The sequence below is a fragment of the Myodes glareolus genome, chromosome 10 (genome assembly GCF_982192425.1).
Source record: "Myodes glareolus chromosome 10, mMyoGla1.1, whole genome shotgun sequence".
NCBI classification, from domain to species: domain Eukaryota; kingdom Metazoa; phylum Chordata; class Mammalia; order Rodentia; family Cricetidae; genus Myodes; species Myodes glareolus.
The window spans coordinates 25,502,829-25,527,749 of NC_142035.1; the positions used below are offsets into that span (position 1 = coordinate 25,502,829).

At 44.9% G+C, this 24,921-nt stretch overlaps 1 protein-coding gene across 6 annotated transcripts in view; it reads right to left on the reverse strand.

Moving 5' to 3' along the window:
- Positions 1 to 13,235: 13,235 nt before the first annotated feature.
- LOC125407790 (DNA (cytosine-5)-methyltransferase 3B) overlaps positions 13,236 to 24,921 on the reverse strand; it is a 36,480-nt gene continuing 24,794 nt past the window's right edge. For 3 of the 6 annotated variants that reach the window (XM_087911094.1, XM_087911095.1, XM_087911092.1), the window contains 10 exons: positions 24,792 to 24,904; positions 24,243 to 24,429; positions 23,402 to 23,486; positions 22,613 to 22,758; positions 22,168 to 22,258; positions 21,781 to 21,929; positions 20,858 to 20,943; positions 17,115 to 17,184; positions 16,370 to 16,488; positions 13,236 to 14,652 (listed from right to left, as the gene is read on the reverse strand). In XM_087911094.1, coding sequence (XP_087767220.1) covers positions 14,511 to 14,652; positions 16,370 to 16,488; positions 17,115 to 17,184; positions 20,858 to 20,943; positions 21,781 to 21,929; positions 22,168 to 22,258; positions 22,613 to 22,758; positions 23,402 to 23,486; positions 24,243 to 24,429; positions 24,792 to 24,904 — 1,188 coding nt within the window. In that variant the 3' untranslated portion in view covers positions 13,236 to 14,510. The remainder of the gene's footprint in view (positions 14,653 to 16,369; positions 16,489 to 17,114; positions 17,185 to 20,857; positions 20,944 to 21,780; positions 21,930 to 22,167; positions 22,259 to 22,612; positions 22,759 to 23,401; positions 23,487 to 24,242; positions 24,430 to 24,791; positions 24,905 to 24,921) is intronic. The other 3 variants (XM_087911097.1, XM_087911096.1, XM_087911093.1) reach the window with 1 other exon arrangement.

The window sequence follows — 24,921 nt, forward strand, 5'->3', positions numbered from 1 at the left end:
AGGTGGTCACTCTGAACTTTGCCTAGAGAAAATTTGCTTCTAAGTAGCTGCTATCTGCCTCTACTCTTCTCCTCACTTCTATCTGATCCAGATACTCACCAGAAAAAGGCTATCCTCAGAGAACCTTCTAGAAGCACCACTATAGCTGCCTGGGAGTGTTATAGGCTTCACATCCACCAGGGGGCGCTATGTAGCGCAGCCCCGGATGGCATCCACAGACTTACTTGCAATTTAGACAAGTGAGCCCCAACTGCATTCTTTATACTTGGCCATCACTCAAGCAAGCATGGGCATTGGGCAAATAGGGCAAGGGGTCCTCTATTATCCTGCAAATGGCCCTGAGCTAATAAAGGCAGTATCTGAGAGTTACTTAGAACTTCAGAATCTGTGGGCAGCAGGGTGGCTTAAGGATAAAGACATGGGCTTAAGAGATGGCTCAGCGGTTAAGAGCACTGACTGTTCTTCCAGAGGTCCTAAGTTCAATTCCCACCAACCACATGGTGGTGGCTCATAACCATCTGTGAAGAGATCTGGTGCCCCCTTCTGGGGTGCATATGCAGGCAGAACACTGTATACATGATAAATAAATCTTTTTTTAAATGATATTTATTGAGTTCTACATTTTTCTCTGCTCCCGCTCCCTGCCTCTCCCCTCCCCCCTTCAGCCCTCCCCCAAGGTCCCCATGTTCCCAGTTTACTCCGGAGATTTTGTTCTTTTATACTTTCTACTTCCCATGTAGATTAGATCTATGTAAGTCTCTCTTAGTGTCCACATTGTTGTCTAAGTTCTCTGGGATTGTGGTTTGTAGGCTGGCTTTCTTTGCTTTATGTTTAAAAACCACTTATGAGTGAGTATATGTGATAATTGTCTTTCTGTGTCTGGGTTACCTCACTCAAAATAATGTTTTCTAGCTCCATCCATTTTCCTGCAAAATTCAAGTTGTCATTATTTTTTTCCTGCTGTATAGTACTCCATTGTGTAAATGTACCACATTTTTCTTATCCATTCTTCAATCGAGGAGCATTTAGGTTGTTTTCAGGTTCTGCCTATGAGAAACAAAGCTTCTATGAACATGGTTGAGCACATGTCCTTGTGGCACGATTGAGCATCCTTTGGATATATACCCAAAAGTGGTATTATTAGGTCTTGAGGAAGGTTGTTTCCTAATTTTCTGAGAAATCGCCACACTGCTATACAAAGGGGTTGTACCACCTTGCATTCCCACCAGCAATGCAAAAGTGTTCCCTTTTCCCCATAACCTCTCCAGCATAAGTTGTCATCAGTGGTTTTGATCTTGGCCATTCTTACAGGTGTAAGATGGAATCTCAGAGTTGTTTTGACTTGCATTTCTCTGATGTCTAAGGATGATGAACATTTCCTTAAGTTTCTTTCAGCCATTTTAGATTCCTCTGTTGAGAGTTCTCTGTTTAGGTCTGTACTCCATTTTTTTTATTGGATTATGTGGTCTTTTGGTGTCCAGTTTCTTGAGTTCTTTGTATATTTTGGAGAACAGACTTCTGTCTGATGTGGGGTTAGTGAAGATCTTTTCCCATTCTGTAGGCTGTCGTTTTGTCTTGTTGACCATGTCCTTTGCTTTACAGAAGCTTTTCAGTTTCAGGAGGCTCCATTTATTAATTGTTTCTCTCAGTGTCTGTGCTGCCGGGTTTTTATTTAGAAAGTGGTTCCCTGTGCCAATGCGTTCAAGTGTACTTCCCACTTTCTCTTCTATAAGGTCAGTGTGGCTGGATTTATGTTGAGGTCTTTGATCCATTTGGACTTGAGTTTTGTGCATGGTGATAGATATGAGTCTATTTTCATTCTTCTACATGTTGATATCCAGTTATGCCAGCACCACTTGTTAAATATGCTTTTTTTTCCATTTGATTTTTTTTGCTTCTTTATCAAATATCAGGTGTTCGTAGGTATGTGAATTGATATCTGGGTCTTCTATTCGGTTCCATTAGTCTTCCTGTCTGTTCTTATGCCAGTACCAGGCTGTTTTCAGTACTGTGGCTCTGTAATAGAGTTTGAAGTCAGGGATTGTGATGCCCCCAGAAGTTCTTTTATTGCACAGGATTGTTTTGGCTATCCTGGATTTTTTGCTTTTCCTAAATAAATAAATCTTTAAAAAAAAAAAGAATAAAGAAATTGCTGTCAACCCTTAGACCATACATGAGTTTGATCTTTAGAATCCACATAGTAGGTGGCTGAAGAGATGGCTCAGTGGTTAAGAGCACTGGCTGCTTTTCCAGAGGTCCTGAGTTCAATTCCCAGCAACCACATGGTGGCTCATAACCATCTGTAATGAGATCTGGTGCCCTCTTCTGGCCTGCAGGCATCCATGGAGGCAGAGAAACCACATTGTAGAAGAGAACTGGCTTCTTCAAGTTGCTCTCTGAACAACACAGGCACACACACACTAAACGACTAAGCAAATGTAAAAAAGACCAAAAAACAAACAAACAAAAAACCTTCAGAATCTCAGGCACCATCCCCAATCTTTTCTGCTCCATAAGGGTTTTAAACTTTACCACGATCCCTGGCTGTGCTGGCTAATTTTATGTCACAGGCTGGAGTCATCTAAGAGGAAGGAGCCTCAGTTGAGAAAATGCCTCCAAAAGATCGGAAAACCAGGCAGGTAGTAGTGGCACACGCCTTTAATTCCAGCACTCAGGAGGCAGAGACAGGCAGACCTTTGTGGTTTCAAGGTCAGTCTGGTCTACAGAGTGAGTTCCAGGACAGTCAGAACTATACACAGAGAAACCCTTTCTCAAAAAACAAAGATAAAAAAATTAAATAAATAATTTTTAAAAATCAGGAAATCGCTGGGCAGTATTGGCACACGCCTTTAATTCCAGCACTCGGAAGGCAGAGGCAGGCAGATCTCTGTGAGTTCAAGGCCAGCCTGGTCTACAAATAGAGTTTCAGGACAGCCAGAGCTGTTACACAAAGAAACCAACCCTGTCTCGGGGAAAAAAAAAAATCAGAAAATCAATGGAACTTGAAATCATCTTGAGTGAGACAATCCATATCCAGAAAGGCAAACACAATATGCATTCACTTAAAAGTGGTTATTAGCTATTAAATAAAGGATATTAATGCTTACAATCCACACACCCTGAGAGGCTCAGTATCAAGGAGGGCTGTAGGGGACCACATGGATCTCCCTGGGAAGGGGAAATAGATTTTGAGTGGACTATAGGGATGAGAATAGGGGGAACAGGTTGGGGAGGGAAGGACGCAAGGAGAGAGTAAGGGGAAAGGCTGGGGAAGGGCAAATGCAATTAGGAAGGGGGGAGAAAAAAAAAGACTGAGCTGAATTTTCTTAGAGACTGGTGTCCCAGCCCATTGTGAGTGATGTCATCCCTGGGCTGGTGGGACTGGGTTCTATAAGAAAGCAGGCAGATAGAGTCATAGGGACCAAACCAGTTAGCAGCAATTCTACCATGACCTCTGTATCCGATCCTGCCTGCAGATTGCTGCTCTGGTTGAGTGCCTGTCCTAACTTCCTTCAGTGATGGGGAAATAAAAGTCAAATAAAGCCTGCTCTCCCCAACTTGGTCATGGTGCTTCATCTCAGGGACAGATACCCTAAGACCTTGGCTGATTAATCTGACTGAAAAATTCTCACACAGACAGACAAACAGAAAATGAACCTCCTCCACCCGACAAGCCCCGCAGCGCTTGGATTTTTTTTCTCAACTCAAGGATTGTCTTCCGATCCCCAGGCTAGGGAAGTGTCTGATCCAGTCCCATCAGCAAGCACCATGGCTTGGTAGAATAAAATGGCTGACTGTGGTCAGTTCCTGAGGCCAGAAAGGCAGACTTTCAGGAAGGCTACTGAAATGTGTTCAGAATGAGCATTTCCCCTCAGACCATCAGTGTCACTAAGCAATCTGAGTGGCCTGCCGTGAGTGGGAGGCTGAACCCCAGCGGGACACTTGAGGGTTCACGCCCTCAAGGCACACTGTGAGGGGGAGCCATACAGTAACCATATGACCATATGAGCTGGTGTGGAGTTAGAGCCCTAAAGCAAGGACATGCATGGCCTCCTGCGGGTCGGTGGTGGGTTTTCTCACACAGCCTTGGACTTCAGTCTCTCAGATAGGCCCTAACTGGGTCACCAGAAGCCAGACAGGAGTGGTGCCCTCTTCCTACACATGTCCAGGCAGACCTGCTGCCCAGAGCTGACAATGATTAACTACCTCAGACCTTCCCCCAGGGCATTAGCAGTGCCTAGTAGGCCAATAGGTGGGTGGCATCCCTTCCCACAAGCACAGCAGTATCCCACAGAACTCCTGCCTGGTCCCACAGCCAGGGTCTGGCAAGGATCCCTGTTGTTAGTGCCCATTACCTGTACAGGATGAACTGTTCAGGGGACTATACCTCCTTCACAACCAACAGTTCAATGTTGTTCAGGTAGAAGCTCCATCCCAAGCCCCTTCTCCTAGGAGTTACCTCAGTCCAGACTCCACCCCTGGGAAAGCCCACCAAATGATGACCCCTCCCCAGAGATGCTCAAGACCACTCACTCCCACAGGATATTTAAACTGCCTTCAAGAGAACAAACATGTGGTTTTCCAGTCTTTCTTCCCTGGCTCCTCTCTCGGTGTGGGGGAGGGGGGGCTGGAAAGCATCCAGGAGCATTGGTATCCATTAAATTTGGACTTTTTATAATGTGGTTTGATTTGGTTTGATTCAGATTATTGCATCAGCGGAGAGGCTTATCGGGGTGCAGAAACTTTTCAAATGTGCTATCAGAAACATTTTTTTTGTTTTTTTTTTTGTTTTGGTTTTTCTTTTTGGTTTTTCGAGACAGGGATTCTCTGTAGCTTTGGAGCTGGTCTCGAACTCATAAAGATCTGCCTGCCTCTGCCTCCTGAGTGCTGGGATTGAAAGCATGTGCCACTACTTCCTGCCTGGTCTCCCGATCTTTTGGAGGCATTTTCTCAACTGAGGCTCCCAATGAGAGATCAAAAGTCACCCACCCTACCTCTTGGATATGTGGCTGTCATGTTCTAAAATTTACTTCCTGCCATTTGGTGATGATGTCATCTTTAAGGAATTCTGAAAAGAAAAAAATTGAGTTAATTGTTAAGTCCTGGAAGAGGTAGTTGTATCATTTGTTGCCCAGTCTCTGCATAATGGGGAAAGTACAGATTTCTTTCTCAAGTTCTGGCTAGACTAGTCTGTCAAGCTGGATCATCTCAGTTAGCCACTTCAAAATAATTCTGAGCAGTTTGTAGCCCAAAAACCAATCTTTACATGATGTTTTCCAGCTTAGTCACGTTATCATAGTCATGAAAGAATGGTCATTTGGGGCCCATCCTCCTTTTAAAGACGTCAAAGGTTACTGTTAGGCGTGTTTATGGTTCACTGCAGAAAACTGATAGATATTCAAACCCAAAGTCACCTACAGGAAGGTAGATGAGACCTTTTTCTAGAATTAGTTAGTATTCTATAGGACCATTAATATCATGACAAAAAGTTTAAAATACATACACTTTAATGTAGCCCAATTAATAGAATCCCAGAGACAGATATTGGGATTCAGCCTAATGATCAGAAAAAGCACAGAAGTCAACCACTAGAGAGCTCTTACTTCTATGAAATCTTCAGACTGAAAAAGAGAAAGCAAGTTCTTTTCTCATCTCACCTTATTCTTTTCTAGTTCTAGGATTAAAGGTGTGCACCACCACTGCCTGGCCTCTGTGGCTAACTATTGTGGTTTCCAGGATTAACGATCTGTGCCACCACTGCTTGGCCTGAGTGACTGACTGGTGTCCTGTTTGGCATTCTGATCTTCAGGCAAGCTTTATTTATTAAAATAAAAATACCTTGGGCTGGAGAGATGGCTCAGAGGTTAAGAGGACTGGCTGCTCTTCCAGAGGTTCTGAGTTCAATTCCCAGCAACCACATGGTGGCTCACAACCATCTGTAATGAGATCTGGTGCCCTCTTCTGGTGTGCGGGCATACATGGAGGCAGAATGTTATATACATAAGAAATAAATAAATAAATCTTTTTTTAAAAAAATAAAATAAAATAAATAAAAAAAATAAAAATACCTTGCCTGTAACTGCTCTGACCACAAGACTTTGCCTGAAGCTGCTCTTAGCACAATAAAGTTTGGCATTCTTGTATCAAGGATGACCCATATCCGTGTCTCTCTCTCTGTTTCTCTATGTGTTTTTAAGTCCCCAGTGTAGTACCCGAGACTCAAGTACCTTCTTGTAGTGGCAGGGCAGTACAGGACCATCGGATTTTTACATGCCTGTTCTCTATTGACTTAGCTTTGTACTCTTATCTTCAGGCAAACTTTATTTGCTAAAATAGATAGAGGACATCTTGCTGGAGGTGGCATTTTGCTTCTACCATTGGGTCTTGGGGTCAGGTCATTGGGCTTGGAGTCAAGTGCCTTTTCCCCTGAGCCATTTTTCCAGCCCTGTGGATCTTTATTGAGAAAATGAAATTTATGGTTTCTGGCATGATTTTATTTTATTTTTCCTGCCCATCTTTCTTTTTTCTTTTTCTTTTTTTTTTTTGTTTTTGTTTGTTTGTTTGTTTTTCGAGACAGGGTTTCTCTGTGGCTTTGGAGCCTGTCCTGGAACTAGCTCTTGTAGACCAGAATTGGCCTTGAACTCACAGAGATCCACCTGCCTCTGCATCCCAAGTGCTGGGATTAAAGATGTGTGCCACCACCACCCAGCCATCTTTCTATTTTTAGTAAATACCCCAACTCGGTTTCATGTTAGCCTGTTCTAGAATTCTTTTCTATGTTGAAGCTATAAATCTTGGGTTTGTCTAAGTCATGATCTTTGAGTGGGGAAAATGGTGTAGAGCTGTACTTCTGATGTTATCTGAACATGTACTGTTGCTGTCCTGTAGCACAGACACCCTCCCTGTCACAACCACCGCTGCAGCCACAGGCCTCCTTATTGCTCAGACCTCAGAGCCAGGATGGGGTCTCTCCTGGTCCTCCCTTCTGGGATCCACAAGAGGATGGGCCTGAGTTCATTGTCTAAGTAATTAATTGTCCAGTTGCAGGAGGCCTTGGGGTTCAGTTCCAGCACTAAAACCTGATGTGGTCCTTCCACCTATGACATCAGAAATATAAATCCCCCCACCTGATAATAAAGTAGTTTTGTTGAGTTCTTACAATGTACCACCCGTTACTAGGTTCTTTACCTTGTTAATTTTATTTCCATTTAATCCTTTTTTGTGTTGTTTGGTTGCTCAACACAGGGTTTCTCTGTATAGCCTTAGCTATCCCGGAACTTGCTCTGTAGATCAGGCTGGCCTCTGACTCACAGAGATCCTCCTGCCTCTGCCTCCCAAGTGTTTGTATTAAGGCGTGCTACACCACCACCCAGCCTCTATTTCATCGTTAATAGTTGGTGCTACTGTTTTATTGGTGGTAGCTATTTTGCTTTAGTTTGTACATTTGTTGTTGGAATAGGTTCTTATTATGTAATTGTGGCTGGCCTGGAACTCCTACACAGGCCAGCCTTACATGAACCTTCTGAAAACCCTCCTGCCTGTCTCCAGAGGTCAGAAGTGCACCACTCAGCGTGACACTGCCACCCCATCTCCCACCCTACTCCCCACCTCTCTTCATCACTGCATCTCTCTTTTGCAGATGGGGGAACAAAAACCTTGAAAGACTGACCAACATAATACAGCCTGGGAATGTAACTCAGTGTCAGAGAACATAGCTAAGCATGTACAAGGTCTTAGGCTCCCTGAAGCTCCACCCTAATCCTAAAAGGCACGATAAACACCTGTCAATATCCAGGAAAGTGAAGTAAAAACATGCAACTTTTTTTGTTTGTTTGTTGCGGGGTTTTATTTGTTTTGGTTTTTTTTTGCCAGACCAGGTTTCTCTGTGTAGCCCTTGCTGTCACTGAACTCACTCTGTAGACTAGGCTGGCCTAGAACTCAGAGATTATGGGATTAAAGACATGTGCCACCAACGACTGGCTCAGAACATGCAACTTGACCTATATGCTCTTAGGAATGGGAACGAGCTAAATTGGGGCACATCCCTGTGATCTGGATACCTGGGAGGTAATGAAGAATCAGGAGTTCAAAGTCATTCTCAGTTTTATATGCAGTTGGAGTCTAGCCTGGGCTAGACTGGATCTCAAATCAAAATACGTACATGCATGTACATACATGTACACAAACATGTATGTGTTGGACTCTAGTGTCCATACCGAGAAAGAATTGCCCCCAGAGACCACCTCACATACCACAGCCAATGCAAAAGCATGAGGATTTTATTAATTCTGTCATAACAGGGTCCCTCAGCATTTGGGAAGCCGAGAGACCCCGAATAGCTGGTACAGTCTACTTTTAAAGGAGAAGGCCCCATAGAAACAAGAGGGGTTGTTCCTTGACCATTATGATTGGCTTATTTGAAAAGGGCTAATATCAATAATTGGCTGGAGCGCTACTGTCAGATCAGATGAGGTAAGAGGTCATTTTGACCCCATTTCCCAGGAGACTGAGTCTAACGATTCGTGTATGGGTAATTGTTCAGGAACTGAGTACGTGCATGTGTAGCTGTTAGGTCCTTGGTTCCCAGGGGAGGAGGGGAAGCACTAAGGCACAGAGGCTGAGAGGGTTTGGAATTGTCAGAAATGGCTTCAGAATTGTCTTGAAGTCTTACATATGCACATACGCACACACACACACCAGGCAGACATAAATCATCATCTGAAAGCTGTGTCTAGTAATTCATGTCTGTGGTCCCAGCTATTCAGGAGGGTAAGGTCAAAGGATCAAAATTCATAGTGTGCAGGGCAACTGAATGAGTTCAGCGGCTACCTGGGCAATTTCTGAGACCCTCTTTCAAAACAAAAGTTACAAAGGCCCGAATATGTAGCTAAGTTGAAGAATACTATAGCATTTGCCTAGCATTCATGAGATCCTGAACTAAAATAAATAAATAACCTGCCTGTTATGATGGTACATGCCTATAAACCCAGGACTCAGCAGCCTGATGCGGGAGGATCAGAAATTTAGAGCTACCTTTGATATATTGTGGTGGCATTTCATTTATATTTTAATAAATAAAACGTACCTGAAGATCGGAGAGTAAAACAGCCCCACTGGTCAGCCTTACTAACCAGACAGGGTTAACACACACCTTTAATCCCAGTAGCCACCCTAGTTGCCATAGAAACCGGGTGGTACAGCCCTTAATCCCACCTCTAGAGAGAAACATAAAATAGGAGGAGACAGCTCTCAGTCTCATTCTGAAATTCCTGGAGGCAGAATCACCATTTCGGATTGAGGTAGAGGTAAGAGCCAGTGACTGACTGCTTTGCTTTTCTGGTCTTCAGGTTGAACCCCAATTTCTGTATCGGAGCTTTTATAAATCGTTCATCAATATATAGCCCGTTTCAGGCCAGCCTAGGTTATGAGAGTCTATCTAAAATCAAAATCAAGCAAACAAAAAAACAAAACAACAAAAATCAATCACCATGGGGGTTGGTGTGTGAAAGGAGAAAACCTTCCCTCTTTTTGGCCTCTGGCATTTCCTACACACTGTGGTCCCAACCTGTTTATCTACTATAATTTCCCCATAGAGAAAGGGAAAAACAACTCTCTTTGGAGAGAGATGGCCCCATCACAAGGATTTCTTTTTAATGATTTGATTTTACATGTTTGGATGTTTTACATATGTGCATGGTCAATGGAGACAAGAAGGCACTGGAATCCTTGGGAACCAGGGGTACAGTTATGAGCCACCATGTGGGTGCTAAGAATCGAACCTCCGTACTATGCAAGTGCAGAAAATGCTGTTAATTACTGAACCATTTCTCCAGCTCCCATTTAAAAGAATTGTGTATTTATGTGCTCGAGGCATGGGGGAGGAGGGTATACATGAGTGCAGGAACCTAAAGAGACCAGAGGAGAATGTTAGACCCCCTGGAACTGGAGTTATAGACATAGTAAGCTACCAGATGTGGGTACTGAGAACTGAACCTACGTCCTCAGCCACAACAGTATGTGCTCTTAACTGCTGAGCCATCTCTCCAGCCCCCACAAGATTTTGTTTTCTGTTTTACCCAAGTTCAAATCCCAGCATGTAACATGAAGGGGCCTGCTTGTTGGGGTATCTGTCCCGCCCGGTACCCCACAGCTGGCATGCCCCAAAGAGAAAATCAATCACACAGAGATCTCCATAAGTTATAAAGCTGATTGGCCCATTAGGTCAGGCTTCTTATTAGTCCTTGTAACTCATATTAATCCATTATCATTATCTATGTTAGCCACACGGTTCAGTACCTTTCTCAGCATGGCAGCTCACTTGTTGCCTCTTCAGTGATATGGGCAGGAATTGCAGAGGAAGCTTCCTGCTTCCCAGGATTCTCCTGTTCTCATTGCATCGCCTCTACTTCCTGTCTGGTTTACCTGCCAATAAAATACATGATTGACAGAATACAGACAATTCTCCCGCACCACCAGCCCTCAAATAGCAGCTCATTGTTAGCAAGTCCAGTTCCAGGGGATCTGAAACACTCTTCTGTCTTCAATGGGCACCAGGGACCCGACACACACAAATACATGCAGGTAAAACCATGTATTTTATTTGATGTGTTTAAATCTTTTCCAGTTCAAACAATTCAAGTGCTGAGAACAACCTGGTCATCCCAGGCTTTGGGTTTTTGTTGTTGTTGTTGTTCAGAGCCATTAAGACATTGTCTGCACAGATCGTTTTTCCTTCTTCTCTTTTATTGTCCAGATTGGGTGTCTTCTATTACTGGCCATGTCCTCTTCCTCTTCGCTGACTCTTCCCATAGCTTCTTCCCATCTGCATTGCAGAAAGGGCTCTGATTCGGGTCTGCCCTACCATAAGTAACAGTGGCCAGCCATAGGAAACGGCAAACTAGCACTCAGCCTATCCTCTCCTGCATCAACTCTACTTGCCAAGTCCTTCTGGGCAGTCAATTTGGACTAGGCACACCATTGGTCATGCAAAAAAAGCTCATGCTGCTGTGAACTCTCAGGTACAATGCCTTCTCTAGCCCTTTAGCCATCTCCAGGGTCGCCCCCCACGGAGTGGGCACAAATGTCTCTGTAGAATTATCTTCATTCCTATCAGGATAGCTACAACATATTTGTGTTTTAAACAAGCTTTATGAAAAGAGTACGGGGAGGAGTGAGGAAAGCTAGAGAGATGGCTCAGCAGTTAAGAGGCTGCTCTTCCAGAGGACCTCAGTTCAGTTCAGTCCCAAACAACGACATGGCAGTTTACACCTGTCTCTGTATCCAGTTCTAGGGGACCTGACATCCTCATAGACATGCATGCAGGCAAAACACCAATGTACATAAAAGTAAAAAATACTAGGGGCTGGCTATAGATATAATTCAGCAGTATAATGCTTGGCTAGCATGCACGAGGCCTTGGCTCAGTCTTTAATAATGTATAAAACTGGGCACGGTGGTTGTTTTAATTAAGTTTCATTGCTGTAAACACACCAGAAGCACAGTAACTTTGCTTTTTAAGATTTACTTATTATATATAATGTTCTGCGTGGCATGACATAAGAGGCACCAGATCTCATTACACATGGTTATAAAACACCAGGTGGTTGCTGGGAATTGAACTCAGGACCTCTGGAAAAGCAGTCTGCGCTCTGTATGAGCCATCTCTCCAGCACCCCCACAGCAACTTTTTTCTTTTTAATTATTATGTATACAATATTCTGTATTGTCTGTATGCTTGCAGGCCAGAAGAGGGCACCAGACCTCATCACAGATGTAATGAGCCACCATGTGGTTGCCGGGAATTGAACTCAGGACCTTTGGAGGAGCAAGCTATGCTCTTAACCGCTGGGCCATCTCTCCAGCCCCTCCACAGCAACTCTAATTGGAGCTGGCTTACAGTTCACAAAGATTTAGTCCATTATCACCATGATGGGAAGCATAGTGGCATGGAGGCAGACATGGTGTTAGGAGCTGAGAGTTCTTCATCTTGATCCATCAAAAAGAGACTCTGAGCCACTAAGAATCGCTTGAACTTCTGAGACCTCAAAAGCAACCTCCAGTGACAAACTTCCACCAACAAAAACACACTTACTACAAGGGCACACCTCCTAATAGTGCCCTTACTTTGGGTCTATGGGAGCCATTTTATTCAAGACACCAAAGTGGTGTAATTCTGTAATCTCAGAATTTGGGAGGTGAGATGTCAGTCCAAGGTCATTCTCAGCTTAGCAGAGTTCGAGTTACCGCCTTAAAATGCCCCAAAACGGGCTGACATGACGTAGGCTATTAAGCCTGATTCCCAGAATCCACATGGATTGTTCAGAGGTCCATAGGCACAGTATACCACTCGTGCTAACACAAACATGTAAACACACACCAGACCATAAAAAAGCAAGAACCCACATTAGAGCATTCAGATCTTGCCAAGTAACCACACCACGCAAACATCAGTTCTCCTTGCCTTTATCAACTTCTGAAAGACCAGGAACCATGATATTGAGGTTTTTTCATTTCATTCTCGATCTGATACAATTCAGGTTGTCTCCCACCTATAATATGGAATAATCTTGTATTGCTTAATGTCATACTTCATCATCTTTTTTGTAAGACTTGTTTTTATGTGTTTTGCTTACATGTATGTATATCATGTGTCTCACTGGTACCCACAATGGCATTGGATCCCCTGTAAATTGTTGAGCCACTAAGCAGGTGATGGGAAACATCCCAGGTCCTCTGTCTCTGTAAGAACTGGGATAAAAGTCATGTGCCACGATGGGGCCTTTATTTTTTTTTGGGGGGGGGGTTTCACTTAAATGATACCCAGGTAATAATTTTCTACAAAAGGAAAAGAACCAATTAGCATCTTAAGCTAAAGATGCCAAAACTTTTCACTTGGTCAATGTTTAACAGTTAATGCCATGTTTAACAATCAATGATTGAAGATCATAGTCAATTTTTACAAATAAAATTAAGTTGCCTACTAAACTAACTTTCATGATGATTATGGTAACTAACCAAGAATGCTACAAGTAGGAATATTTATTTTTGTCATGATTATCCTGTTTTAAGGCCATGTAAGATCTAGTAAGTTAAGGTTCCACTCACAATGTAGCCCAGAATGGCCTAGAATGCACTCATGCACCTGGCCTGGCAACAGGAATAGACTAGGATAGTAAACCCCGCCCAGACATCACCATGCGGCTACCACACATAAGCAGATGAAGACACATACAAGATTAGAGAAATATAATTTTAATCAAACAGAAAGGTAAACTTTAGGCACCCATTATCTTTCTGCCTAAAACAGTGGAGACAAACTGTTGAAACAAGGCTGTTTCCCCACATTTGTGACAACGCTCCAGTTTAAAAAAAAACCTTAATGAAAATGTTAAACATCAAAATAGAAGTCTGAGAGTTGTAAAAAAGTGTATAAAAAGCCCAACTGTGTCAAGGTTGTCCTCCTCCTACAAAATAGCACCAGCAAACAGAGTAAAAGGCGCTAAAAGCGTCGCGAGAGCATTTCTGAAATGCAGCTTTTCTCACCTCCAGGGACACCCCTAAAAGAGTCCCCTTAAAAATACAATGTATCATGGGGTAAAAAGGTTTTAAAAATCTCCAGAAGATCAAAGTTTCTCATTGTAGTTTCCCTATCATCTCTTAGATTAGGGAAAATAATGTGCTTCTGGCCCTAGCTTCTCAGTAAGTATTAGAGGATCATACTTATCTGGGGATCTGAGCTGGTGGGGGAGGGGCTCACACCCAGCTTCCTGAGCTTAAAACATTCTATTCCAGTCTTCTTGAGGATTAGCAACACGGGCCCCTGCCCAGGGAATCTTGGGGGAAATAGCCCTGAATGCGATGATGACACCATCCCTGCTGACATCATCATCGTACTGGGAAATGCTACAAGGCCAACAGGACCCCAGCCCTTGTACCAAAGCAAGGGGAAGGTGCCATTAAGATTTAAGTCATAAACATCACCTTTTTCATCTTCTACTATCCCTAGGAAAAATTAAAACACAAAACCAAAAAAATCCTGGCCCCATGACCTTGTTCATCTGTGCCCACATTGATGCTAGCATCCTCTAGCAAATGGGGAGAACAGGTGATTTAAAAACAAAATCTCAAATGATTTTGCAGCATTAACCTGAGTACTGGGAGAGCTATCGTTTTGGTATCTTAGCCATCACTTCTGACTGATTAACCCAGGAGGGAAAAAAGCCATCTTGCTACCTATTTCAAGTTTTAAAGTTTCAGGATAAGAAAACATGAGCACCATGTTGGACTGCTCTAAGCAGCCAGGTCTGAGCTGTGCACATGGAGGGAGCACCTTGGGCTCCCCTGCAAGGGCCAGCAGGCTCTGCTCCCACAGAGCAGGAGAAAGCTGAGGTACACAGTGAGGTGAGGCCCCAAACAGGTGAGCTGAGAAAGGGGAGAGGTGAGGTGACTTCAGGGAGGGGGTGATTCTGGGGACCTGGCTCAGACCAAGAGCACCCCAGTCCTGGGTAGAACTATTCACATGCAAAGTAGTCCTTCAAGGGGGCAAAGAGGTGTCTGATGACTGGCACACTCCAGGACCTTCCCAGCAGCTTCTGGCGGGCACCACGGCCCATGTTGGACACGTCTGTGTAGTGTGCAGGAAAGCCGAAGATCCTGAGAGAGAACAGAGTGAAAAGGCACCAGGTTAGAAGAACACCAAGAACTGTGTTCTGAGTCAGGTCTAGTCAGGGTACCAGGCTTCACTCAAAGACTATTAGACTCGAAGGAACCTTCTAGACTACCAGTTCCACTATTAGCTAAGAACACTTGCTAACAGCTGAGAGTGACAGGAAGTCAGTGTTGTGCAACTTCACTGGGACTCTGCCCGTTCCTCACAGGCCATGGTAGGAATTAACCCTTGTTAATCTGCAGACATGTATCTAGGACACTGTAGCATTGGAGTCTGTCCTGGAACTAGCTCTTGTAGACAGCTGCCTCAAACTCACAAAATCCACCTGTCTCTACCTCTTGAGTGCTGAGATTAATGGTGTGTGCCACCACTGCCTGGCTCTAGGGCCATTCTTAAATGCATAGTGTGAACTGGTCTATGCATGATCACCAGTCAGTCAGAAGACACATGTATTTGGCTCAAAACATAATGAGATTTGTTTTCAGGGAGAAAAAACAAAAAAGACAAGATTTTCAATGGCAAACAGAGGGCTCACAGATACCAGGTCTTTCATAGTTGCGAGCGCACATGTACATATACAGCGCTCTCTCTCTCTCTCTCTCTCTCTCTCTCTCACACACACACACACACACACACACACACACATACACAATCTCTCTATCCGCTCCCTCAAAATATTAGAGAAAAATAAATCCAGAGCTTGACCAAAGTACTCCATCAACGGTGTTAAAGAGGACAAAGACCGAATCTCAGTATTGCAGGCTCACAACCGCTCTAAAGTTCCCGGTAGGAATTCAATACCTCCAGTCCAGGCCTTGCTATTCCTGGCATCTACACAGTACCAATCACACCTCAAAAGATCACTCTCAAATTCCAGAACAAGCCACAGCATGGACATAATTACAGTGTCCCGGCCTGTGGCCCAGGGACCTTTTCAGAAGAGGACGCTGAGATTGCTACGGCTGATAATATCCTGAGATTGTTTCTGGAGAGAAGGGAGCAGATGCACACATGAACTCCCAGTATTGTGATGGCATGTACTCAGGCCTGTGGCAGATCGCAAAGAGTAGGGGAAGGTAGGAATCCCAGTAGGTAAAAACCTACTGATTACACATCAGGGCAGAACCCACTCACAAAGACAGCTGGGCGGCACAAACGGGACTTGATGAGTAAATGGTGAATAGCAACATCTAAATTGGGCAAGTGGGAGGATTGGAGAGTGGAGAGGGTTGCAATGTGGGTGAAAGGGTTATGTTCAAATTTGAAAAAGAATTAATTGTAAAAAAAAATATTACTTGGGCCATGGTGGCTGACATTTATAAGCCAAGCATTCAGGAGGCTGAAGCACAGGAGAGTCTATAGTGAGTTTGTTCTCGGTCAGGAGACCAGAACAGAAATAAATATGTAATAAAATATGGAGCATTAACATCTTCATGAAATAGTTGATATTTACATCTGGAAGAGAGGGAAGGTAGTGGTGCCTGCCTTTAATCTGAGCAGGCGGGTCTGACAACAAAGGTAAAAGATCAGAGAGATTGGAGAGAGAAGGGACCAGGAAGAGAATTCTGGGGATAAACAGGGGTTTTCTCAGCCTTCTCATTTGAGACAGGAAAATATCAGAGCAATGCAGACAGGTGTCAGCCATCCTGTCTCTCTCATCCCATTTCCCCCTTTCCTATCTTTGTTCCAAATGCAGCTCACCTTTCGAGCTCAGTACACCACAAAACATCGTCCTTGCCATTCATCACTACAGGGAAAAGCTGGTTTTTCCCCTGTCTGATGGAGTTCGACTTGGTGGTTATTGTCTGTACTTTCTTTAACTGGAGAACAAAACAATATCGCGGGGTGAGCACAGAAGGCTTATAAGTGGGGTCAGGCTCAGAAGCATCAGAGGACAGAGGACTGAAGGCATAGGTCTGGATAGCTGGCAGGGACAGGCAGACACAGGGAGAGGACAGAGACTGGAGAAATTCTTTATGCTTCCACAAATGCTACATAGATTTTAGTGACCATGAAGGATCACATGGGGGCCAAGACACCAGTTATTGATCGATGAGGTCATTAAGAGCAGAAACCATCCAGACTCAGAATAGCCAACCAGCGCTTGAGCAACAGGCCTCTGCTTCTCGCAGACACGGAGGAGAAGGCGCTGAGGCCTCGCTGTGCATCTGTGACTTCACAGCACAGCCTTTGGCAACAGCATCTGCCACTGTCCTTACTGCAAAGAGCACCTGCAGCACAGCCTCCCTGCCTCCAACATTACCGCTGCAGAGCGCGGCTGTGTCTTCCTGCTGGGGTTGTCACTCTGAACTTGAAGAAGAGACAGAAGAGTGTGTGGGGAAAGGGGCCCAGCACCAGGGGTCTGTGAGGGAATGAGCAGGAGCCGCGTGCAGAGAGCCCAGGTCAGTGTTCCAGAAGGTGCAGCACAGCCCGCTCAGCATCTTACCTTTGCTGTCCTACTGAACTCCAGGCAGTCCTGCAGCTCGAGCTTATCATTCTTGGAAGCTATCACGGGCCTGGGAACAGCCAAAACCCGTTATTCTCCAGCATCTGCCTGCGGGTCCACGCTAGAGACCTCACAAGTCAGGCGAGGAGAGAATGTAGCTTTTTAAATAAAATTCATTTTTTAAAAAATGTGTATGAGTGTTTGCATGTGTTTTTTGGAGCAACCCGTGCAGACAGGGTCCATGGAAGTGAAAAGAACCAGGGTTACACAGTTCTGAGCTGCCATTTGTGCACTGGCAATGAACTGCCTAACCAGGCCCAACTCCAGAATGTGCTTTATCAGTGCACCATACTGGTGAGAGCACAAGGCTGTGCCTAAGTGCCTTAAGACCATGCCCAGTACACACACACACAGAATAGTGTTGCTACTGATTGGCATGCATTAAGGAGAACCGAGTGCTCTGCAAACCAGGAATACCTCCACTGCTATACACAGGCAGCACTATCACCTTGGTCTAGATCACTGTGGGCATCATCACTCTGAGACATACATAAGATACTAGGGATGGGAGCTCAGAAGGCTAGTAATAGTAAATGCCTCCCTCCTATCTTATCTGCAAATGTGGATGCTAATATCAAGAGCTGCGATTCGAAGTAGCAACCTATCCACATCTATACATAGAAGCCATGAACTATGGCAGCCTCCTTAAAAGACCCAAATACTGAGACTTCACAATAAAAGCAGTTTAGTTAAGGAAATTACATTCAGCCCTGACAGCCTTCTAGCTGCCCAATGATAATTCCCATTTTCTTTTAAGGTCTTCATGGGTCTAATCTTGAGACCAAGGGAAAAGGATCAGAGCAAGTCTGGATCTGTGTAGATTCAAAAATCCACATAAACCTTCAACATTGGTAGGAGCATCATCAAGTCAGCCCAGGATCAAGACCAACATAGATCTTTCAGGCGTTCATAGCACATGCAGGCTCACGCAGGCACACACAGAAGTATAAAAGTATTAAGTATAATCTTTAAAAAATTAGGATGTTTACAAACAATGTCTTTGACTGATGGGTGATGATAACCCTGCAGATATCAGCTAGTGCATTCTGTCTCTGCCTAGACCTCAAATGCTTCATCAAACTAGACTTCTCCTCTCATTACCCACATGCTGACTGCACCTAACAAACTACTTTGACTCTCCAGTGTTTGACAGCCTCTTGTATTGAGACTAATTCACCACTTCATTTGTGTCTTTTTGCCTTATTCTTCTTTGCCTGCCATCAGACAAACGCATACCATTTTAGCAACTTCCCATGACTTCCAATGCCAACGTAAGTACATGGCACTGTTTTAAACAGAATTACTTACACGTATACCTGTACTTTCTTTCTCGGGTGTTCCTGATCTAAGAACATTGATCCTGAAGCTCATCTTGGGAAACCCACTGACCCACATCAGACGTTCATTATTCACATGGCTGCATTCCATCTGCTCTGTGGAAGGAGCCCTCCTTTCCCCACCCACATTGGCAAAGCTGCATTCCCAGTATTGAACATGCCCACTGCCCTTCCCATTATCTCGTCTACTCCACGAGAGGCATCAAGAGTCTACCATTGAATGAGCAACACAACAGCAATGAAAAGGCTTGATGGCTGGGTAAATTACCATAGGCTATCCCAAGAATGAACATGGTATGGTACCCAATAATTCAGCAAGCTCCAGTGATTAAGTGATCAATAATATTGCCTACAAAAAAAAAACTGGTCCGCCTTACTGCAGGCTCCTCCCACCTCTACCCACACTTTGTCAGCAGATCCCTATGAAAGTGTTTCGGAGTCAAAGATGGTTAATACCATCCCATTTTGTATCTTCATTGGCAAGGTCTTGAAAGCAAACACAGACGAGATAAGAAGACCTCTACAAAGTGAATTGTTTGTGTATAAACTTCCTTGACCAAAACAACCTATTGATTCGTAATAAAAAGATGGTAAATACTGACTGAGAAAACTAGAGAGGTAGATTGTGAGATATCAATAAAAAAAATTATTTGTTTATTGTGCGTGTGAATGTATTTGCATGACATATGTACGGGACACCCTTAGACAAGAGGGCTTTAGATTCTGTGGAAAAGGACACTAAGACCAAAAACAAAGGGAGGTGGATAGCAACTTGTGGAAAAATTGCAGCCTACAGAATGGGAAGAGATCTTAAATATATATTTGATAGAGGGTTAGTATCTAGACTAAAAATTGGGGAACAGAGATAGTAAACCAAATCCTCAAAATATGAAATATAAATGCCTGAGAAAAATTCAACATGCCTAGCCATTATAAAAGTATAAATCATAGATGGGAAACGGTGACATGTGCCTTTAATCCCAGCACTTGGGAGACAAAGGCAAGCAGGCTCTATGAATGAGGCCAGCATAATCTACAGTGCTAGTCCAGGACAGGCAAGGCTACAAAGAAACAGTCTCCAAAAGAAAAAGAAAAAAACAAGAGAGACAGAGGGGGAGAAAGAGGAAGGGAGGGAGAGGTAAATTGAAGGAAGACAGACAGACTAAATAAAAAAGCCTAAGAAAAAACAACAAATGCAGATTATAACTGAGATTTCATCTCATAACAGTCATGATTGCTCTTGGTGGCAAGGATATGGGCAAAGGGAAACCCTTATTCATTGCTAGAAGCGTGTAAATTGGTTTTGGCACTATGTTCAGTATGGCAGCTCCTCAGGATCCAATCACAGCACTCTGGATGGTATCCTGAGGACTCCACACAACCTCCTACTCGCTCAGCCATTCATTGCTCTTTTACACATAATGGATAGCAGTTAGAAACAGCCTCAATGCCTCTCAATTCATGGATAGTGAAAATGTCATTCATTTATACAATGGAATTGTTCAGCTGTTAAGAAAAACAAAATAATGAACTTTGAAGATGGGGGGAACCAGGAAAATATAATCATAACCCAGACAAAAAGGTCAAATATTGTATATTTTCCTTATATGTGCGTGGTAGCTTTTAATCCTTCAATGTGGGTTGCATCAAGGTACACAGTAAAGATGTGGAAGAATCCAAAGAAAATGAATAGAATATATAGAGATAAAGGGCAAACTATAATAGGTGGATTAGTGGATAAGGAAATACACAGATTATACTTTTCTGAATGGTTTGCATGTGTTACATGCAGTTCTAGAGCCCTAGGATGACAGGAGGGTCTGAGACCATTTCTGTCACAGATGGCTCGAGGAAACGGCCAGTGAGCTTAGAGTGAGCTTAAATGCTGAGCTGTCATTTCTCTAGCCACCATGCTACAATTAACACCTCAGCTCTGTACCCAGGACCCACTTCACCTCAGGGGCAGTGAAATGGCCTTTAGCATTCAAAATTGCACTGGTGGTCTAAGCACAGCAGAAAGAACAGGGAGGCTTCACAGTTCTCAGACATCATGAAGACCTTGAGAAACATCCCTCGTGTAGTTAGAGCAAGGCAGTTAGTTTCCCAAGAAGTTCTGCTCTAACGCGACAGTAATCCAGAGGACCCTAAAGCCAGGCCTTTCTAGACAGTGATTTAACATTCCTAAATACAGTTTCTCATGTTGTGGTGACTTCAACCATAAAACTATTTTATTGCTATTTCATAACAGTAATACTGCTACTGCAATATTGCTCACAGGTTGAGCAACACTGTTACAATATCAGTCAGACTTTGCTGTCTGCTACCTGTCCCACTCAGGGTTCTTACCTGTTCATCCCGGGCAGGTTGCCCCAGAAGTACCGGGCCCTGTGAGCGGCAGAAACCTTGATGGCATCAATCATCACTGGGTTACACTGCAGGAAGAGAAGGGGAGCTGCTGAAGACACCCCAAGACTCAGCTTGAGCTGTCCCTCAGCCCAGGTGTGACCTGGCAGGTGACAAGCCTTTCCTACCTAGAGATAAGAAGACAGACAGTTCCCACCCAGAGACTGGCTGGAGACAGCAACACATGAAGGTGGGTGAAGAGCTGAGGATTAGACCTGCCCACGGTGCTTCATGTCAAATTTCTATTTGCAGAAGGTTGTGTAGGCAATGTATGCACACCTAACCAAGGGTCCAAGAGAGCCCTATCACTTTGGGTAGATAAATTGTAAGCCAGCTGTCGTAGTGCACACCTGTAATCCCAGCTCTCTAGAGGCAGAAACAGGAAGATTAAAGAGTTCAAGAAAAGCCAATGCTATGTGAGACCATCTTCAAGCAGAAGAAGAGAGCCAGCAGGATGGTTCAGCAGGAGTGAGTGCTTTTATGCTGATGACCAGATTTTGATTTCCAGAAGCCACACTGAGGAGAGAATGGACTCCAGAGTAATCCTGTGACCTTCAAACATGCAGCATGGCAGGTGTGCCTGTGTGCACACATACAAAATAAAGCTTAAAGAAAAGCAAACCAAGAAAGGGAAAGACAAAAGCCTATTCTTTTCCCCACAGACCTGACAACAGCATTGTCAATGCAAACAAGATAGGAAAAGGGGCACTAACAAGGATGGGGTGTGCTAAATGGATCAGCCAAATTGAATGGACCTCCTGCTGTTCATCCTCAGATCTAGCCACAGCGCCCTCCAACCAGGAAATCATTAAGCCCTTTAGTGTACGGGCTGCTTTCCCTGCCTGGGCTCCCCTAGGTCCACTCACCGCCAAGAATCTGGAGATGTCTTTCTTATCATTAACCTTCATGGCCACCACATTCTCAAACATCCAGAAGAACGGACGATTGTCGCCCTCCTTGGGGCGTGTATAATTCAGCAAGTGGTAAAACTCAAAGAAGAGCCGGCCGGTACCCTCTATATTGGCAAGAGCAATGGAAAACGGAGTTCAAGAAAAACCACAGCTTTCCCAGGACACGGCAGGAAAGTGAAGCCGGAACCTGCTGTGCCCCGGGATGATGAACACGATCAGGCCTAGACTATGTACGAGCAAGGCTGAACAAATCCCCGACAGCGACTTTGCAGCCTATTCCAGATGAACTCCCACTGCTTAGAGTGACTTTGAGGTGGTCACAATCCCAGTAAACCCACTCACCATATAGGCCTTTCCTGGCAGGATTGACATTGGAGAGATCATTGCAAGGGCTTCCACCAATCACCAAGTCAAAAGGGCCCCACTCTTCAATCTGAGGGGAAAACACAGAGCTAGGATGATCTTGAGGAAAAGAAGAATTAAAGCCTTGGATTCTGTGGGAAACTTTAAAAAATAATTCACCAATTCTAAAATCATCCTTTGTCACCCCAAAATGCCTAACCCAGACACCTCAATGTTCTTGCTCTATCAGAACTAAACTATCTTGAATTATACCTCAAATGGCCCTATTTGCACGTTTTTTTCTTAACTACTCACAGCTTCTTGTACCTGCAACCCTGAACCTGAGGAATGGGGACAGTATGGCATCAGACCAGGAGGGCGCAGGGTATAGAAGAAGGATAAGGAAGATGAGATGAACTCCATCCAAGAATAAGGTCACCCTCACATTTTTCTTTGTGATTTTCCTGACGTCATTCACATATTTGATTTGGCCTTCATGCTTAACGGTTCCCACGGCGATGGACTCTGCACAGACTTCCGAGGCAACGTACTTTTCCACTTTGATACCCAAGTCTTTGAGCACCAAGTACCCTGTGGGGGATCAAACAGACATGTGAGGCTAAGAGGTCAAATGCAGAGCCATCAGCCCCACGGTTGACGTCCTGAACCCCAACTCGAATGAAGATTCCCTCACTCCATTACTGTCACTTCAAAGTATCTGTGGTCGACACAGAGGACCTCACTGCATTGCGCATCTAGGCTATGCTTTTAAACAGGCACCAAGAAACCTGCAGGAGCCACAGCAGACCTGAGAGGGCTGTGCGTGTTGACTGAATCCTGTGCGCATACACACTGAAAACAAAACTAGAAAGGAGCCAAGACTGAGGGTCACTGCGTCATTATCTATCACAACACTTGTGTGTGTAGCCAGGAAACTTCCAGATACTTGAGCCGAAGGAAAACAAGTCAAACAAGAAACATAGAAAAGGGCCAAGGAGGGAATGTGGCGGGCAGAGGAACTTGTCACCAAGCCTGATTGATACCTGGGTAAATCACACAGGAGAGGTTGTCCTCTTATCTCCCGTGAGTCTACGGGGCAAATGCATATGCTTTCAGTCACACACGCACATAGAACAGAGTGAGAAGGTGCAAAGGCCATGGAGTGACACCCAGGTTACTATTGTTCTCAACTGTCACGGGGGAGAGACACCTTCATCCTGCAGCCTCAACTCACCTGTTGCAATTCCATCAAACAGGGAGAGGACTCTAATGGGTCTCCTCCTAGCTGCGGGAATTGCTGGGAACACCTTGGGCGGCTCCTGCCAAATAAGCAAAGAGAGAGAATAATCCCTCAGAGTGTCCATCTTCCTCCTGTGCCCAGGCGCTTTCATGGGAACTGGTAAGAATGTATTTGGCACAGGCTGGCCTTTCTGTCCTCAGATAGGAGGCACAGCTGCCTCCCACAGACGCACAGGCCCAGATAGGGAGCATGAGCGGCAACTGCCAAGGCCTCTAAGAGCAGCAGATAAACTCCTACAGTGTGGGAGCAGCTGCCCTTGTCATCCACAGCTCAGACATCTCCTTCTTGTTCCCTGCGCAGAAGGCACTGGAAGGGAGAAGTGTCTGCTAGAGGTGTGGACTAGCAAGGGCTTTTAGCCTCTGGCAGGCACGGGCTCTCAGCCTCGGGCAGGCACCAGCTCTGCCAGGTGCAAATGGTACAGGGGGGGTGGAATCTAGCTGTACCTTCCCGGCTGCTCTTGACCTCACTATTTAACACAGGCCGCCCTTAAACTCACCACAAGGCTCACGGCTCAGCTTTCTGTGCTGTGACCTTTGTCACTCTGCCTGCCTCTATCACCTTTATAGGCTGTTTTGACACAGGATCTCACTACATAGCCTTGACTGGCCAGGAACTCACTAAGTAGACCAGGCTGTCCTTGAAGAACTCAGAGATGTGACTGCCTCTGTCTCCTACATTCAGAGATCAAAGGCCTGACTCTTGCTCTTAAAAATGTACAGAATTCAGACATCCAGGGACTGTAATTTCCTGAGACTGCACAGAGCCTCGGGCTTACAAATTCCTCGAGGTCAGGGTCAGTAGTGAAGAAGTCTTGCAGGCGCGTGTTCCAATCCTTCCTGCGCCTGAGGACCCCATGGCAGCGCTGTGGGAGGCACATATAGCAGCTCCAGGGTTCCTGCAGCTTGGCATCCTCAGCTGTCCCTGTACCCACCAGCACCTCCAGACACTCCACACAGAAGCACCTGTACCAGAGTATCCAGAGAGAATGGGCATCAAGGTTAACAGACCTTTGTCCTGCCGGCCTAGTCAGTTCCCCAGGACATGACCACTCTGCCTGATGCTCAGCCTCCTGCCGCCATCACTTCCTGAATACGGGTCACTCAAACTCCCTTCAAATCTAGAGCCTTTCAACAGAAACCTCACAGGGCTGACCTCCCAGGGACATGTCCTGAGCCTAGCATTAAGCATCATTTCAGTTCATACTTGTGAAAACCAGATCCCACAGGATATTCTGTTTGCTTTTAGCTGCCTACAGGCTGCAGGACTGTGGGGTACAACAGGGGATGCAAGGCCCTCTCGTCCAGCCCCACGAAACGACGCTCACCTGCAGCAGCTTGTGTTGCTGCACAGAAGCAGCTCGCGGCCCTCGCAGCACACGGTGCAGTAGGACTGATAGCCGTCCTCGTCATACATGTAAAAGAGCTCCAGGAAGCGATCCTGACCGCCAGAGAGAA